The sequence below is a fragment of the Amblyomma americanum genome, chromosome 2 (assembly GCF_052857255.1).
Source record: "Amblyomma americanum isolate KBUSLIRL-KWMA chromosome 2, ASM5285725v1, whole genome shotgun sequence".
Taxonomy (NCBI): domain Eukaryota; kingdom Metazoa; phylum Arthropoda; class Arachnida; order Ixodida; family Ixodidae; genus Amblyomma; species Amblyomma americanum.
Window position 1 is genome coordinate 223,640,212 of NC_135498.1, and position 19,069 is coordinate 223,659,280.

At 43.9% G+C, this 19,069-nt stretch overlaps 1 protein-coding gene across 14 annotated transcripts in view; it reads right to left on the reverse strand.

The window, feature by feature from the left end:
- LOC144122196 (polyamine-transporting ATPase 13A3-like) overlaps positions 1 to 19,069 on the reverse strand; it is a 738,347-nt gene that overhangs the window by 207,673 nt on the left and 511,605 nt on the right. For all 14 annotated transcript variants that reach the window (XR_013312846.1, XR_013312843.1, XR_013312839.1 and 11 more), the window contains one exon: positions 2,215 to 2,311. Coding sequence is in view for 6 of the 14 variants with exons in the window: in XM_077655777.1 (XP_077511903.1) it covers positions 2,215 to 2,311 (97 nt within the window). In the remaining 8 variants the exon portion in view is untranslated. The remainder of the gene's footprint in view (positions 1 to 2,214; positions 2,312 to 19,069) is intronic.

Sequence of the window (19,069 nt, forward strand, 5' to 3'; positions counted from 1 at the left end):
CGTGCCCAAGATACACAAGAAGGAGGTACCACTTCGCTCGATTGTTGGCTTCACACGGTCACCACTGAACAAGTTGTCGGGATACCTCCACCGGGTACTGGAGCCTTTGGCAGGAAACACGCCTACGCACGTCAAAGACTCGGCACATTTCATTGACAAACTGAAGACTGCGACTTTTGGCGATGATCACATTATGGTGTCATTCGACGTGAGGTCCACGTTTACTTGCGTGCCGGTGGACTTCGCAGTTGAGTGTTGCAGGAATGCCCTGAAGAACGACCTGTCTCTGCCAGAACGTACGTCCGTAGAGACAGACGACTTGTGCCGGCTCCTAAAATTCTGCTTGTCAAACACATACTTCGTATTCAACAAGACGATGTACAAGCAGATCTTCGGCACAGCAATGGGAGCCTCCATTTCCGTAGTCTGTTCCAACCTGGCCCTAGAAACGATAGAGTCGCGCGCTTGCGTCGTTCGACCCGCCACCTAGGTTTTTCCTGCGGTACGTCGACGACTGTTTCTGCATCATCCGACGACAGGATGCGGAAAAACTTCTACGGCACCTGAACTCATTTCAAGCGAGCGTTCAGTTCACGATGGAAGAAGAGAGCAATGGGCACCTCCCTTTCCTCGACGCCCTCATCGAACGAACAGCAAACGGCATCACGACGAGCGTGTACAGGAAGCCTACCCACACAGGGAAGTACCTGAATTTTCATTCTGCGCACCCAGTAGGGCAGAAACGCTCCGTTGCCGCGGCGCTTTACAATCGTGCCTTCAAGCTTTGTTCAAGCCCATGCAAAAGAACTCGTGAAGTCCGCCGCATAAGAAAGGAGCTTTCAAAGAACGGATACCCGCGTCAAGTGCTACAATCACAAGAACGACACGCTGCGGCCCCTCAAGCCGAAGCAAAAACAGCCAAAAAGAAAAAACGTGCAGCCATCCCATATGCCCCTGGTGTCAGCGAGACGTTATGCCGGATACTGGCTGACTTCGACATCCAAGCTGCCCATGTCCCATCCAGCAAGCTCAGAAACCATTTGGTGCGAGCAAAGGACCCGCTTGAAAAGACCAGCTACCCTGGGGTAGTTTACAAAATTCCTTGCAAAGAATGCGGTGCAGCCTATATAGGCGAAACAGGGGACTTCAGGAGACGATTCAAAGAACACCAGCGTGACGTCAAAAACAAAAAAGTGACTTCTAACGCTCTCGCCGAAAAACAGCAAAACACGGGCCACTTGATTGACTGGGATTCCACGCGCATACTTGAGAAAGAAAAATCATTTTCTACTCGTCTGCTCAAGGAATCCCTTCACATGCAAATGACAAGCCAAGCGATTAACAGGACACAGGGCAATCTACCCGAGATATACATCCGCACGATACGCAACGTTTTCACTACATAAGCAGCAGCCCGTCTCGTTTTTCATCCCATTGTGAACGAGGCACCCGTAGTGGTGCCGAAACGTCAATTCTCTTACGGTTATTTTTTTACTTTATGACTTTGGTGAGTGTTCGTTTAAAGTGATATGCTGAATTTCCCTCGCCAGACGGGTTTCCGTCGAACCTTCAACTATGACTTATATTCACTGGAACAAATATTTAGCGCGATCAAGATAGATACAGATCGGACAGACGAACACACCGCTATATTCTATCCATGGTTGCAATGTCTGTCTCATTTCTGCACTGATAGTTACAATTTTATTGGCATAAAAACCACCTCTAATATGCTAAATAAACCACTGGCGGAAGTTAGCGCTCAGTACGTGTGTCCTATGTCTGCCTGTGGTGGTTGCTCTTAGGTATTTTTTCGTATCGTGCACCAACAAGCCCAGTTGCCTGCCCTATCATTCCGGCAGTTTGGCCTAAATTTGAATTCTGTTGAAGGGTCATGGCTACCAGCATTCTCAATAAGCAATGTTAGCCGCAGAAGTATTTGCAGGAATATTCTGCTTTCATGGTTCATTGTTTATTGGGTTTAACGTCCTGATGTGGCTCAGGTTATGAGGGACGCTGTAGTGGAGGGCTCCGGATAATTTAGACCACCTGGAGTTCATTAACGTGCACCGACAACGCACAGTACACAAGCCTCTAGCATTTCGCCGCCATAGAAATACGGCCGCCACTGCCGGAATAAAAACCGCGTCTTTCACTTAGGAAGCCGAGCACTAATTTGTAATAATTTATAAGAATTCATCAGCAACTGCTTACGTGGTAAAGCAAGATGACAGAAAGGAACTGGATCAGGCTGTACAGGGCAATGAACTTGAACAATGAAAAAGATGTGGCCAGAGCGCACCTCCCTTCCCTAAAAGAAACAAAAAGATGTGACTAAGAAATGCGGGTTGTATATAAAAGAAGATTGTCCACACACGCACATAATAGGCATGAACGTTGCGTACACATGTCTTTATATAGCAAGACTGCCAACCTTGTTACGAGGCCTAAGCAGTGACATTTCTAGCAGTTAAAAGGTTGCAAGAATAGCAAACAAAATAGCAGGCATTAAAGAATGAAGTGCAGAAAAAAAAACACAAAAAGCAAACACACAGAAAAACGCAGAAGAAACAACACAGAAATTAGGCGAGAACAAGCAAATATGAAAATTATGATGATGCGCATTTGCGCACAGGATTGATGAAACCATTGGACAGTCAACCCATGTTGGCGGTTAATGCATTCTATTCGGAAGCAGTGCGAGGGAAAGAGATTTTTAAAATGCCTTGGTACTGCACAAAAAATCACGAACCGTGTTCCTGTGATACGGGCGTATGGACCGGAAGCTAGACGGTTGAGTGTTTAATGCTTTACTTACTACTAAGTATTATATAGTAAAGTCAAAAATTTTAAAACGTCCTGATAACGCCTTGAAGCAACATTTCGGACTTCTCCACCTTCTGTAAGAGATGATGGGATTGTGCGCTAGTTGTACAAGTTGAAAATTAACCTAGCTGACTTTCTTTTGTTTTTCTGACGTTAACGGACGTTAGTTTTAGTATGTGAGTCTCACAAATTAGGAGCGTACTATAGCATTTTATTTATTTTTAAATTTATTTATCTTTCAAAACGAACACAAAAATGATTCGCGAAAATCTCCTGGACCAATACCCGAAGCTAGTAGAGGCCCATTTTACACGTTGTTATTTAAGAATACACACAAAGTTTAGTTGTCCATTATCAACAATGGTAATGAACTATCCAAGCGCACACATATAAATGATCACCAAACGTACCCCTCAATCTTCGAAAAGTAGAAACGTTTATTGGAGAAGAGCAAATTCCTAAAAATTTTAATTTATAGCGGAGCTGTATTACATAGTTTAAACCCATTATACTCAATCAGGTACTGTCCTTGGGTGTTTCGGTTTACAGGGCAGTTAAAATTTATATTGCTTGGAGACCTGGTATTCCTATTCGGCAACACAAAAATGTTGCTTGAAAGAGGGTAATTATTTCGTATAGTGTAATTTACAACCACGGGTAGGCCAATGTCCTCTAATTAATTTTCCTCCCCACCCTCACTTTTTAAGTCCATGGCCATCCCTCACCCTCGCCCTCATCCTGAAAAGTTTTCCAGCCCTCCCTCACCCTCACTAAAGGTTCTTTTGGAATTCGCGTTATTTTTTCTAGTCTGAAACTTCTGGCGATATTACTGAGTGATAAACATACAAGACAAGACCTCAAGACACTATTGGACGAGAGGCTAGGCACTTACACTCTTATGTGTGGGTTGTGCACGTGTGACGTGTAAGTTTTTTGAGCTAATACGTGAGACAAAACCGAGGCAGTCACGAGTTCAGCCCCGAAATATCACTCAACCTTTACTTCTGGCACACACTCCATGCTTACATGTGCCCCGCTCTTTAAGATTTAATTGTTAATCATTATGGAGTGGTAAAATGAGTCAGCGTGTTGTGTCTGTGTACAAAAACTTATATGTTCCCAATAATATTTAGAAAACCATTAAGTAGTGTTTACCAAGACAATTACAATAAGTGCTAAGTGCAGAATAGACTCAGAACAAGCAAGGTTTATAGGTCGCTTAATTACTACTACCCGATGACATTGCAATAGCACTGGGTCCAATGAATTTCATTTCTTCTAATGTGCCGCCATTTCGTGCCGTTTGCTACATGTTCATCTGACGACGCTTCCACGCGCACGGATGAAAGATGATGAAGACCACGTCTTCCGTTCTTCGCTGTGTTTTACAGGAAGGTCAAACCTTTTCATATTAAGTTCGTGCATGTTGCTTAGCTATATGCCGCTGCTGCCAACTTGTTAGTCGATATTGGTAACCATGACTCGGTGTTGCAAATGTCGCGAAAAACTAAAGAATGACGATAACGCCATCACATACAGTGAGTGTGAATTTTGTTTTCATGGCGCGATATGTTCAGGCATGAGTGACACATTTGCTTCAAAACGTGGGTTGGCTAAGAAGCTTTGGAAGTGTGAAGCGTGTAAACATTCGACTGGAGGCAAAAGTGACGCCTCAAACGGTGACTCTAATACGGATCCCGACCTGAAAGTTCTTATTGTGGAAATGAACAGGAAATTGACTTCCCTTCTCCCTCTTACCGAAAAGCTAGATGCAGTAGAGAGCTCAATCCAGATGCTGCATGAAGAGTTTGCCACTATAAAAGAGCGTCTTGATACGCAGGATAAGGAAATCAAAGGAATTAAAGGCACAATTGGCAAGCTGGAGAGAGATGCTGGCTCAAAAGATATAACTCAGTTACAACTCAGTGTCCATGACTTAGAATGGCGCAGCAGGCGCTTGAACATTGAGATTCATGGCATTCCTGAGGCGGCAGGAGAGGACCTCTTGTCAAAAGTCAACGAAGTGGCAGACAAAATTGGCATGAACCATCTCACTGAGGCGGACACCCTCGCACTTCATAGGATGTCGGCGAAACCAGGAAAGACAAAAGGTGTGATCGCCCGTTTTGTGAGGCAGGATCTTCGAGACGCTTCATCATCATCATCATCATCATCATTTATTTTCCCTTAAAGGCCCCAATGGGGCATTACATAAGGGGGGGGGTGACAAATGGTAATAACGGGTCACAAAGATAGAACACAAATATAAATGGCAAGCACAAATAAACACAGTAAACGCATTGAAATCACCAAGACAATAAATAGGTAAATAAAAGGCATTCTACAGGAATTGAGGGGAGAAATAAGCAGTCAATAAGTGTTTAAATTTTACTGAGTTGGTTTCATTGACAATATCGTCACGGAGCACATTCCACTCGGATATAACAGTTGGCAAAAATGAATTATTGAAAGCTTTAGTGGTACCATGAATACGCTGAACACTGTTGCAATTAAACAAACGTCGGGAGGATCTCAAGGGGGGCAGAATAAGGCTCTCACGTAATTGCGGGAAATTATGACAAATTTTGTGAAATAGGCAAAGTCTTGCTATTTTACGTCGTGATGACAGGGGGGTTAGACCAATGGAAGATTTTATATTAGTAACGCTCAGCCGAAAATCATATTTGGATGTTATGAAACGGGCAGCTCGGTTTTGGACTGCTTCTAACGCCTGGATTAGGTATTCTTGATGGGGGTTCCAAATAGTCGATGCATATTCAGGATTGGTACGGATAAATGTTTCATATGCGATTAGTCTAACCGTGGGCGGAGAAAATGTGAGAGATCGTCTAATTAAGCCTAGTGATTTGGAAACGCGTGCAGCAAGTGACTTGATGTGCTCTGACCAGTTCAGATTACTTGTTATTTCGATGCCAAGATACCTGTAGGATTCAACTTGCGATAGCACGGTCGAGTTTAGCGAATATGAGTAGAGCAAGTTAGATCGTTTCCGGGACACGTGCATAAACTTACCTTTAGCTACATTCAACTTCATGAGCCAGGTAGAGCACCAGTTTTGGATTAACTTGAAGTCATACTGCAGCAGAGACTGATCACTATTATAACAAATACGACGGTAGAGAACACAATCATCTGCGAACAGACGAATGGATGACGAAATTCCAGCGGGAAGGTCATTTTTAAAGATTAAAAACAGAAGCGGGCCAAGAACTGATCCCGGAGGGACTCCAGAGGTAACATTTGTAGCGGCGGAAGGATGACTATCAATGACGGTGTATTGCGAACGATTAGCAAAAGGCAGTGAATCCATGATAATAATAGTGGGTCCAGAGACAGGCAGGAAAGCTTAGTCATGAGGCGCTGGTGGGGAACGCGGTCAAAAGCCTTAGAAAAATCGAGGCAAATTATGTCTGTTTGAAGGGATGAGTCTAGGTTTGAGTGGAGGTCAGTCGTGAATTCGAAAAGCTGAGTTTCACATGAAATCCGTGTTGTTTAGAGAAGAAAAAGGAGTTATCTAGGTGCGTTGCAATGTGAGAGTAAATTATATGTTCGATGAGCTTGCATGCAATGCACGTTAGCGAGATAGGCCGATAATTGGACGGATCGGAACGGTTTCCGGCCTTAAAGGTGGGTACAACTCTGCTTAACTTCCACTCGGACGGGATTTGGCCACTGGAAATAGACTGCGTGAAAATTATTTGTAGGATACGGCTGGATATTAGTTTGGTACCTTTAAGAATTTTGGCAGATATGTTGTCGGGCCCAGGGGCACTTGATACCTTTAAGTTATCTATTAATTTACTTATTCCATGAACAGAGATATCAATTGGCGCAATTTGAGGAAAATTTAAGCTTGGCGCTAAAGCAATATTTGTAACCGGTTCCTGTGTGAAAACAGACGAGAAGTACTCGTTCATTACGTCTGAACGGAGCTCCTTTAGAACGTGAGAGCCGTCGGGATATAATAAAGTGATATTATGTGACCCGCTATGGTTGGGAGTTAACAAAGACCAGAACTTTTTTGGGTTATTTGGGAGGATGTCAAGTAGGTCCTTGTCCTAAAATTTATGTTTGGTGCTCCTGGGCAACCTGGTATAATTATGCAGACAGCTTAAGTACTTTTCCCATTTAAGAGCTGAGTTCGAGCTCTTAGCTGCCCTGAATAACCGTTTTTTTCTTGTTACATAATTTTCTTAAGGAATTTGTAAACCATGGTTTGCCGGAATCACCACGAATGCAGACAAGGGGTACATATGAGTCAATTAGAGAGATAATTGTTTCTTTATACGAACGGCAGTTACCATCAACAGACCTATTAGGAGCGGACTCTGCAAAGTGGGGAAGAAATTCAGCCAGTTCATCATTGATTTTGGAAAAATCGGCTTTGCTGTAATCACGAATGTATTTTACTGAACGTTGTCGGGGAGGGACTGAAATCGATAGGTTGAACAGCACTATGTTATGATCGCTAAGACCATCGCAGGATGACAATGACTGGATTAAATCTGGATTTGAGACAAGAGCAAGATCTAGGGTGTTACTACCACGAGTTGGAAAACTGACTGTTTGAGAAAGGTTAAACGAGAGAATAAGATCCAAAAAATCTCTGGAATGGCGTGAGTCTGCACTTAGGTTCTCCCAATCGATGTCTGGAAAGTTAAAATCACCGCAAACTATATTGTTCCCGGAGAGAAACTGGTTTTTCATGTGAAAAAGAATGGTACCTAAGTCTTCAATGAAGGAGTGATCAGAAGCAGGAGCTCGGTAGCAGGCAATGATAATATTAGTGCGATGACCAAATGAAACGTTCACACAAAGGATTTCGCTATTGCTAGTGATTTCAACAGCAGAAGAAACCAAGGTACGCTTAACGAGGACCATCACGCCGCCTCCCCTGCGCCCAATTCTATCACGCCGGAAAAAAAATCGAAAGATTGCGTATCTTGCAATAGCTCTTCATTCTGTATATCAGGGGCCAGCCATGTTTCGGTAAAGATCGCGATATCGGTGCTGTTGTCATTCGAAATAGCTTCAACGGTGTCTTTCTTTGAGAAGTAGCTTCGGATATTGGTTAGTAAAACTGATACTGATTTGTCTCTTGGGGCCGGGGTGGCGCGCTCAGAAGTTTGCAAAGGTTGGCGAATCAACAGCTTCAGCGACGGCAGTGAGTGCTATGAAGTTTGTTCGGTTACGGAGTCGGTTCCAGCATCATACACAAACTGTTTTTTGTTCATAATTAGCTTATCAAAGCGGATTTTGAATGAGTTAGAACTCTGCTGACCGTATAAAAAAAGTTTTTTCCTTGCCAAGCGTACACGTGCAGAGTATAGTCTTCTCGGACTATGAACGACGTGTCTTTAAGCACCGAGCTGGTGGAAAGGATTCGCACTTTGTCTTTAAATCTCGTGAAATTGACTATGATAGGTTGGTTCTTTCCCGACTGGAAATTACGAAGTCTGTGAGCGTGCTCAATATCTTGCCTATAAATTGCGATATCAAGTTTCTGGGAGCAGAATGAAATGATGCGCGATTCAGATTGTGACCACGTTTTCTCTTGTTCATCTTCTATTCCGAAGAACAGCGAATTTAACCAGCGGAGACGATTCTCGGCGTCGTCAGATTTGTCCGAAAGTAGCTTAATATCTGAGGAAAGTTTAGCCACATCTGAATCGGCTACAGAGCCTGAGCCGCCTAACTGATTTGTTTCGGCGACTTTTTCTAGGGCATCAACTCGGGAAGAAAGGCTGGAAATCGAATACTCAACTTTCGACTGAGCGGCGCGAATCAGCGCTAGTTCACTTAACATAGTATTTTGAGAAAGTTCAATGCGGGATATGGCCAGAGCAATTGATTCGAGTGGCGGTTGAGGGTTACTATCCACTGTGGGTCCGGGGTTCATTTCGAAGTCCCCAGCCAACACTAACAGAAGGCAAGTGACATATGCGTTGATACACTGGTAACATGATATGCACAGTGTTTTTCGAAAGCAATGCGTAGGGCCGATGGGGCACGACACCGCTAGCAAAAATGCATTATCAGAGCGGATGCAAGTTGAATCAGGTAAATAACCAACCTGCATGAAAAAGGGCATTCTCGTGACCTGCATCGTTGCGGTGGCGTGCCCCGAATGACTCTAGTAAGACGACGGTATTTGTAGTCCTTTCGAAGTTGCCACGCTGAGCGTAGCACTCGGTTGCCAGATGTGGAAGCAGTCCGGGGTTGAATGAGGCGGGTAAGGCACGGCGTTGGTTTCGTTGGGCGTGTTGACGGTATCCCGCCAAACGCCAGAATAATGCGCCAGACTGCAACGGCTGCCTTGATAGCACAACGGCGTTGACGAGGCGATCCATATCAGTGCGACCTGCATGAAAAAGGGCATTTTCGTGACCTGCTTCGTTGCGGTGGCGTGCCCCGAATGACTCCAGTAAGACGACGGTATTTGTAGTCCTTTCGAAGTTGCCACGCTGAGCGTAGCACTTGGTTGCCAGATGTGGAAGCAGTCCGGGGTTAAAGGCGGCGGGTAAGGCACGGCGTTGGTTTCGTTGGGCGTGTTGACGGTATCCCGCCAAACGTCAGAGTAGTGTTCCAGACTGCAACGGCTGCCTTGATAGCACAACGGCGTTGACGAGGCGATCCATATCAGTGCGGCCTGCATGAAAAAGGGCATTTTCGTGACCTGCTTCGTTGCGGTGGCGTGCCCCGAATGACTCCAGTAAGACGACGGTATTTGTAGTCCTTTCGAAGTTGCCACGCTGAGCGTAGCAGTGGAAGCAGTCCGGGGTTAAAGGCGGCGGGTAAGGCCAACACCCTCTCAATGCTAAGGCCTCTCCACCGGCCGCGTGACGTCACGCCAAGGGACCGTGCAGGCCCCGCGCTCCGCGATTTCAGCGCGCCGCGCCCGTCTGCACTATTCGGGTACTGCCGTACGTAGCTGCCTTATAAGTGATTCCTTCATTTTCATTTTTGTCGTTGCTGCAGAAAAGAAATTCGCTAGTTTGTGCGCGCCTTAGGCTATCATTTTATCTTTTTTATATATTTTTTTTATTGCAGAACACCTTATTGTCAAGAAAGTTCGAGCTGCTAATACAGTTTTTTATAATAAACAATTTAGCATACGGCCGCCAATTTCGCATTATTGGTCATTATAATAAAAAAATTGATTAGTTAATTTCAATTAATCATCTAATTATTAGGTTCTATCACGTACATGATGTCTGCCGTGCGGTAAAATCCATCCGCACAGACCGCACATGCGTATATCTAGTTGTTAAAGTAGAAGTTCGTGAACATTGAAAAAAAAACACCGTCTACTGCGCATTGTGTTAGTTTTATTCTGTATTGTGTTTTGCTTAAAGCTTTCACACACAGCAATAATGACACTCACAATAATGTTGCGCTGTTGAGTATTTGTACAGCTAATCTGACCCTTACAATAAAAAACGACGAGACACCAGCAATGAAGTGTGCGCAAAGCATTTTTATTGCTTGGGAATAAAACTTACTTCTTCTTAAGCGTTGCTGCTTTCCGGGCTGCGGCCTTCTGCTGCGCATTGTCTTGTATGGCATCATTTCTTAGTTTGCAAAAGTTGTTTAGAACAACGTTGGTTGCAACGCGTACTACCAAGCGCAGGAGAGTTTGTGCAGTGTGGCCATTTTCACATGTCTCAATGTCGTGTTCGTCCAGGAGGGAAATCGTCTGTGAAATCACGACACCACGTTGATTTCTACAGGAGAGAAAATCTTCCGCGGTTGCTCCAAAAGACAACTTCTCTGCAACTAGTTTAGTCATCAGTACCATGTGAACTGTGCATGGCTGGGGAAACTTCAGCCCTCCTCTCGACAGGTTAGCTATCATGGCAGTATTTTCCGCTTCGATCTCTCGATTTTCAATCACCAATGTGCTGAAGCAAGCAGAACATGAAAGCTTCTTTAAAGCAGCATGAGCAGCGTATCCTGCAATGTAGACAATAGCATCCATGTCAGAGTGGGCGTGTGTAATATCGTCGTCGCTGACAGCCACAGAAAAGTTGCATGGGACAAGATCCTCACTTACGTCTTCAAACTCTGTTTCCTCGCGTGGAAATGTCAAAAGTTTTTGAAGACGAAGCTTCTTCTCACATTCGTAGAGCTGACGCACGGAAATGTGGTACTGTGATCCTGCCAGCTGGCGGTAACGGCCGAACCGGTCTTCTAGCGCATCCGTCTGAAATTTGCCCAGCAGTACGTACTTGAAGTGAAGTTCTTCTAAGCAGTAGCGCGAGAGTTCTACCAGAGAATAGCATGTCAGTCGCAAAGCACTGTGAGTCTCTTTCGTCAGCGAGCCACTGGTGATGTTTATTCTTGCCCAAGCGTCCAACCAGTCCACAACGCCGCTCAGGAAAGCTAACTGTGTGTCATCAACAGACCTTACAGGGTCTTGCATGCTGTCCCTTAGCCTCTGGCCTTTGCAAGGGGTCTTAACATTGACTATTTGCCACCATGTGAGGATAACGTCAATGAAAAGAGCAGTCGACTCAGCTTGAGGAATCTTGAACGCGGAACCATGTGTCCTGAGGGCATTTGAAACAAACTGATTAATGACGTCGAGAGCGAGCTTTACATTTTGCCGCTCCATTGAGGTTGGATTCACGGCTTTTGCGTTCAGTCTGTAAGCAGCCTTCACAAGCGACGTCTTCTCTGAAGAATAAAGCTGCCGCACAGCTGCGAAAGAAGCAGCTTTCATACGAGGAGGCCCTTCGGGCATTGCTCCACTCAAGTCCATTTCAGGGAAATAGAGGCATGTTCCAGGGTTTTTCTGGTTAATCCAATTGTTCCTAATGCACTTCAAGAGATGCACAGGATCGACCACGTAGAAAAGAGGGCGAGCGTTATCGGCTGGATGGGGATAGACAATGCTCACCTGAGGACTTGTAGCAAATAACGACATCATCTTGCGGTTCAGAGCATTGTTGTCCGTTATCACAGCGATAATTTTGAGCCCCATTTTCTCAACATTAATGATTATGTTCTTAGCATGCTCGTGCAAAATTTCTGCGCTCAGTTTGCTCACAGGTAATATGTGAATGACGTCCTTGTTTGCAGAAAGGAGTGATTGTACCATGAACACATGGGCTGTTGTTGCTGGTTCCGTTGAATGAACCGACGATCCTACTATTGTGCCCCCTTTGTAGTCGAAGTATGGTTTTATGTGGATCTCATCGATCATCAGGGTCACTGTCTTCTCGTGGTCTTTCATTGATTTGACTCGTTCTCGGATGTAGGAAAGACAGTGCGGTTGATTTTGCTCCACAAGAGGGTCAGCTTTGTAATTTGAGCAAACACGGCGCAGTGTGGAAGGATGGGGCAGAATGATTCTTGATGCAGCTCTTGTGAAGTGATATGCGTGAGGAGAAATTGAATTCAAAATACTGGCGAATACCAGCAGCTCTGCGCTATACACATGCTGTTTCGCGAGGAGAAGCTCTATCTGCTCAACCAGAAATTTCAGCAAAGAAGACTGTTCTTTCGTCGTATCACTGTCCTCAATGAGGTCTGCAAGCAGTGAACCGACAAACTGCAATACTTTAGTATGTTTCGACTCTTTCGTCACCTCAGGTATATTATGCAAGCCTATCTCGAGTTCTTCTAGCAGCAAGGACAGGCTGGAGGTGTCGCATACTTGAGCTGGCAGAATCCTGCCTGAAGGAAGCGACAGAAGCTTCACTCCATTCAAGAAAACAGAAAGTGACAGATCAGGGAGAACTACCAAGGCGCATTTCACATTAGGTGAAGGATCATTCTCGATGAGAAGGAACCTAACGCACTGCTCATCGACAGAAACGGTCCAGAATTTCGTGTTGCAGATTCCAGGCAACTTAGATTTGAACTCCTCGTAAGATGAAACTTTGTTTCTTTTCTGTTCAAGCTCATTAGACTGAAGTGACTTCCTCATAGCCTCCTGCAAAGCAGCGTTTTCCCTTCTTGCTTTTTTCGCCTCTGGCGATTCACTCCGTCCAGGCGTTGAGGACAAGTATTTTGGGCAGTTTGGAAAAACAGAAGGCGCAGCATCAATCTTCAACTGTAGCCTGTCACGCTTCACCTCTATTATTTTCCCTGTCAGTTCATCTTGGTGTGACAACGTCGTAATGAAGTCGCCTGCGTGGAAGTGCAGTTCACACACCTGCACGAGAAAATGAAGCAAGGCCATTCGCCATGACTCTCCATTGCCTAAAACACTAAGTAAAAAGAGTCTGAATAGTGAACAGCTTTTACATATTTACACAGCTTTTACACAAGCCTTATGCACATCCACAGAACTAAATGCTTCCTGGACAATTCATACATAAGTGTAAGAAGTGATATCATTGCCTACAAAGACAGCATGCCTTTCCGGGAGCGACAGCTCACAACTAAGATAATTACCAGCGCCTATTAAGCAATATTTCAGAGTCTTACCCTCGAATGCTCTGTAGGTGTGAAATCCTTCCGTGGAATGGCTCGCAACCAGGCTTTTCTTCGTACTTCGTCTCTTGGGAAGCAATAAACACGTACTTTGGGACCATTCTGGTAGTTCCCGCGGCACCCGGGAACACAGCACCGGCCCATGTTTCACGAAGTTGCACTCGCTACACGGCAGGCAATCAGTTTCCCATTCGTGCGCTAGCACAGGTACGCACGCCACACAAGAAACGGCCACACGAAACAGACACAGCCGTGCGAGGAGCGAACGGAAATGCACCCAACGCCAGGCTGAAAGACTCAAGCAGCAGCTAGACGCACACTGCAAGACTGCGTTCGTGTCTGTGCTTGCCCGGGCAAGCGCGAGCACATCGAGGGAGACAACCGAGCGGAGCGGAGCCGCGCTTGGTGAGCAGCCTGACCGGACACTTGGCGTGACGTAGCGCGTGTGGAAAGGAGGGCCTGGAGAGGCCTGAAGAAAGTATTTAGAGGGTGTTGGTAAGGCACGGCGTTGGTTTCGTTGGGCGTGTTGACGGTATCCCGCCAAACATCAGAGTAGTGATCCAGACTGCAACGGCTGCCTTGATAGCAAAACGGCGTTGACGAGGCGATCCATATCAGTGCGGCCTGCATGAAAAAGGGCATTCTCGTGACCTGCTTCGTTGCGGTGGCGTGCCCCGAATGACTCCAGTAAGACGACGGTATTTGTAGTCCTTTCGAAGTTGCCACGCTGAGCGTAGCACTTGGTTGCCAGATGTGGAAGCAGTCCGGGGTTAAAGGCGGCGGGTAAGGCACGGCGTTGGTTTCGTTGGGCGTGTTGACGGTATCCCGCCAAACGTCAGAGTAGTGTTCCAGACTGCAACGGCTGCCTTGATAGCAAAACGGCGTTGACGAGGCGATCCATATCAGTGCGGCCTGCATGAAAAAGGGCATTCTCGTGACCTGCTTCGTTGCGGTGGCGTGCCCCCAACGCAGAAAAGGGTGGTTCTTGGCTGCAGAAAAGGGTGGTTCTTAGGGAAAAAGGCGACTCAGTGTACATCACAGAAAACATGACCAACTATTCCAGTGTATTGTTGCAAGCCACAAAAGAGTGGGCTAAACAGGCTGGCTTTGCATATGTGTGGCATGTCAATGGGAAAATTTTGTTGCGTAGAAAGAGTGGCGATGGCTCTAAGGTTATCAAGAGCATGAGTGACCTCTCCACACTTCGTAGCTAAATGCATTTTTCGTGTAGTCGGGAACCCGTGGTCCTTATCTTGAAATGGCGCACCTAGGGCACGTTACCTTAGAAGAACTCTTAAGAGAGCTTGGTGGTCAGGCACATGGTTACCTTCGTTGTTTTCACTTAAATGCACAGTCTGTGTTCAACAAGGTTGCTGAACTAGAATCCTTGTTAAAAAAGCTTGAGAATTGTTTTGATGTTCTGATGATAACAGAAACATGGCAATCAAGCAGTTTTGACACTTTTGACCTTCCTAATATGACAACTTTTTCTGGTAATAGAACCACTCGTCGCGGTGGTGGTGTGCCTGTGCTAGTAAACCCTCTTTTACAGCCTGTCTTGCTTTCAGAATTTTCTTGTGTCACAGATAGTTTTGAGATTATTTGCCTGCAAGTGAATGATGCTGTATTTGCAACTTGTTATCGCCCTCCGGATGGTTCTCTTCTTGAATGTTTTGTGTTTTTAGATATCTTATTGTCATTTGTTAACCAAAACAGATAAAATGTGATACTTGCCGGTGATTTTAACGTTGATATGAGTAGCAATAGTACGTAGAAAACAGATTTTGAAAATGTATTGCTATCTAATGGCTGCACCAACCATATTACTACTCCCACACGACTAACGACGTCCACGCAAACAATTCTTGACTTAGTAATAACAAATTATGATGCTAACCTTGTCAGTTCCGGTTTTCTCACTTACCCTATTAGTGATCACTTGCCTATGTTTTGTAGCATAAAATTTAGTACTCGGGGAAACTCCCATCATAAAGTGGTTAATCTTTTTCAGCCTGTTACACCTACCCTCTTAGAAGCTTTTTATCATGAGTTAGAAACAGTTTGCTGGGAAAATGTCCTTCAGGCAACAAATTCGAACGTAGCTTATGATGCCTTTTTGAGTTTGTTTCTTTCGGTATACCAACGTCACTTCGTTTTAAAACGCCATACGGGTAATAAGAGATGTCGAAAACCGTGGGTGACAAAGTACCTATTGAAGAAGATAGAGAAGAAAGAACGTCTGTACAAAAAATTTATGCGAACTCGTACAGCATCTGATCTCGCTACGTACAAAAAATTTCGTAATGACTTGACTAAGCAGCTAAGAAAAGCAAGAGAACTGTACTATGAGAATATGTTCGGTTCCAACGTAAACCGCACTGACTTAAGGTGGAATAACTTATATGCACTGATGGGTCGGAGCGAGAAAAAAACAGAGTTGAAGAAATTTTTTACGAAGTACAGATATTAAAAGGAGAAGAAATGGCAAATATTTTTAATCACTACTTTGTTAACAGAGATTCTACTAAAAACCAGGCATCATAAAAACCTTTACCACCATACAACTTCACCCTTTTATTATGCTTCATCCTGACCAGACGGTATTCCGTCGAACGTTAGACTACGTGAAAACTTTAGGGCAGAAAAACTCTAGCACAATATTTTTTGAATCAACATATGCAAATGAAGTGTGTTCTCTTTTTTTTGAGTTTAAATAATTCTAATAGTGTTGATGCTGACGGTATACAAATAAGACCCGTCAATAATGTGATACGTTTAATCAGCCTCATTCTAGCGAATATTTTTAATCTCTGCATTTCTACAGCTGTTTTTCCTACAAAAATGCAAGTCGCCCGTGTGATAGCCTTATATAAGAAAGGAGATAAAAATGTTGTATCGAACTACAGACCGGTGTCAATTCTTCCTGCCTTTTCGAAAGGTCTCGAGAAAATTATCTTAGATCGAATATTGCACTTCTCCAGCAAGCATAATATAATAACTACTTCGCAATATGGCTTTAGGAGGGACAGGTCTACAGAGCTGGCGCTGTTGGATCATAAGGAATATATTCTAAAACATTTTGAAGAGAAATATATTGTTATGGGTATTTTTGTTGATTTTAGCCAACTGTTCGATTATATTAGTTATACTATCCTTTTTGAAAAACTGCATCATTATGGTATACGGGGACAAGTTTTGGTTCTGCTGAAAAGTTACTTATCAAATAGATTTCAATATGTCGACATAAATGGTTTCATTTCTCACAGAAAAAAAATAATTTCAGGAGTCCCACAGGGTAGCATTTAGGCCCTGTCCTATTTAATTTGTACAATAATGATATTGTACACATCTGCTCAGATACCAAGTTCGTTATATATGCCGATGACACGAGTGCTTTGGTGCCATCACGTTCTGAAGCTGAAGGAGTTACTAAAGCAAATATTTTTTTGCGCAAATTGCACTCTTGGACTTCCAGCAATCAATTAAAACTTAATGCAAACAAAACCAAGGTGGTAGTTTTTCGACCAAAAAAAAATAAAGAAGTTTCGTTACAAAGAACCGTAATGTTTAGATCCGCAGCCATTGATGTGGTAGATACTGCCAAGGTGTTAGGAGTATATTTTACTTCAACTTTACAATGGAATGATCATGTAAACAGTCCAATTATCAAACTGAGCTGCTTAACTGGAATTTTAAATCGCAACCGCTATGCTCTTCCAAAGAAAGTTAAACTACTGGTGTACAACGTTCTCTTTGTCTCCCACCTAAACTACTCTCATTTAGTTTGGGGAACATCAACAAAAACTAATGTGTTGAAGCTTGAAAGGCTACAAAAAGAAATAGTATGAATAATTGAAAACTTTGAATACACAGCACCTTCTTCACATATATTTGCTTCGCTTAATTTATTGAAAGTAAGAAGTATATACGAATACAAATTATGCAGGCAGTATCGTTTAAGTGTCCAACTAGAGAGTACAGTTTTTACGGAAATGACAGAATTAAGACCCAATTATCCCACCTACAGCACCACAACTCCAGAACGATGGAAAGTTCCAAAATGTCGCACTGCCTATGGACAACAAACATTCCGGTATAATCTTCCGCGAATATTGAATGCTGCAGAAAAAGAAGGTGCTGATCTATTCAATATGTCTCTTCCAAATATGTACAAATATATTGCTACTCATACTCTTTTTTGTGAATGAATGCAAAGGCTTATCCTTATGTTCAATTACATTACATTGTTTCATTATCGAAAAAAAAAACATTTTCCAGGCGTCCAAACCCAGTGCTCTATTGAAACTTTTATCTAGGCTTATTTTATTGTCTGATGCGATACAGTGCTGTTTTGCTTTTCTCTTTGCAACAAAAAAATGTGACTGTCTACTGCCCCACTATGCTGCTGTATACACTGTAAGGCGGCGGACGATTTTTCAAGCCGCAAATGTACGGCTTTTTCCTCCACCTCCTTCCACTTCTTTGTGGAGAATAAAACTTGTATGTATGTATGTATGTATGTATGTATGTATGTATGTATGTATGTATGTATGTATGTATGTATGTATGTATGTATGTATGTATGTATGTATGTATGTATGTATGTATGTATGTATGTATGTATGTATGTATGTATGTATGTATGTACGTATGTATGTATGTATGTATGTATGTATGTATGTATGTATGTATGTATGTATGTATGTATGTATGTATGTATGTATGTATGTATGTATGTATGTATGTATGTATGTATGTATGTATGTATGTATGTATGTATGTATGTATGTATGTATGTATGTATGTATGTATGTATGTATGTATGTATGTATGTATAAAGCTACAGCGTGCAATATTGGCAGTTTAGGACGCGTGAACGCGGGTACGTGACGAAGGCGACGACAATGCAAAGCACAGTTCGTGAGCTTGGCAGCTCGTAGAGGCAGGATTTTAAGGTTTCTCTAAACTGATTGTTCATCTCAGCGGCGCCGCATTCCTACACGCGAATCCAGCGAAAACAGAAAGAAGATACTTCTGCCCTGAATTACTTACAGTGTGATTGCAAATGTTCCGCACCAACGCCGCCAACAGGCTTTGATTTGACAGTGGAATTTCTAGAAGCATTTTTTCCGCTGAATGCAGTTCTTTGAAAGCTCACTGAGCTGAAATCAGACTTCATTCCGGGAAAGACGGCTTAGAACATGGGAATTCAATAGCCTTACTAGGTATAATTTCTACGCCTTTTGCTCTCTTTTCTCTTCACCAAGTTCATCCGATGGACTCAGGGGTGATAATGAAAATGCTAACTGCGGTACCACTGTTGCTGATGAACCGGCAAGCCACCGCGGTGGCTGAGTGGTTATGGCGCTCGGCTGCTGGCCCGAAAGACGCGGGTTCGATCCCGGCCGCGGCGGTCGAATCTCGATGGAGGCGAAATTCTAGAGGCCCCTGTACTGTGCGATGTCAGTGCATGTTAAAGAACCCCAGGTGGTCGATTTTCCCGGTGCCCTTCACTACGGCGTCTCTGATAGCCTGAGTCGCTTTGGGACGTTGAACACCAATAAACCATAAACCATCATGAACCGGCGGCCATCCGCACGGCTCAGCCAGTGCCCCCTTGATACCGCACTACACAGGGTGTTTCACTTAAGACTTTACAAACTTTTTAAAACTAGGCTTTTTGAGTCAGAAGAGCACTCTTTTCTGTACAGTATTGTCGGCGGTGTATTACATCGCGATGACGGAGAAGCTGTGCGGCACCCGCGTTTCGTGTTCGCCACGT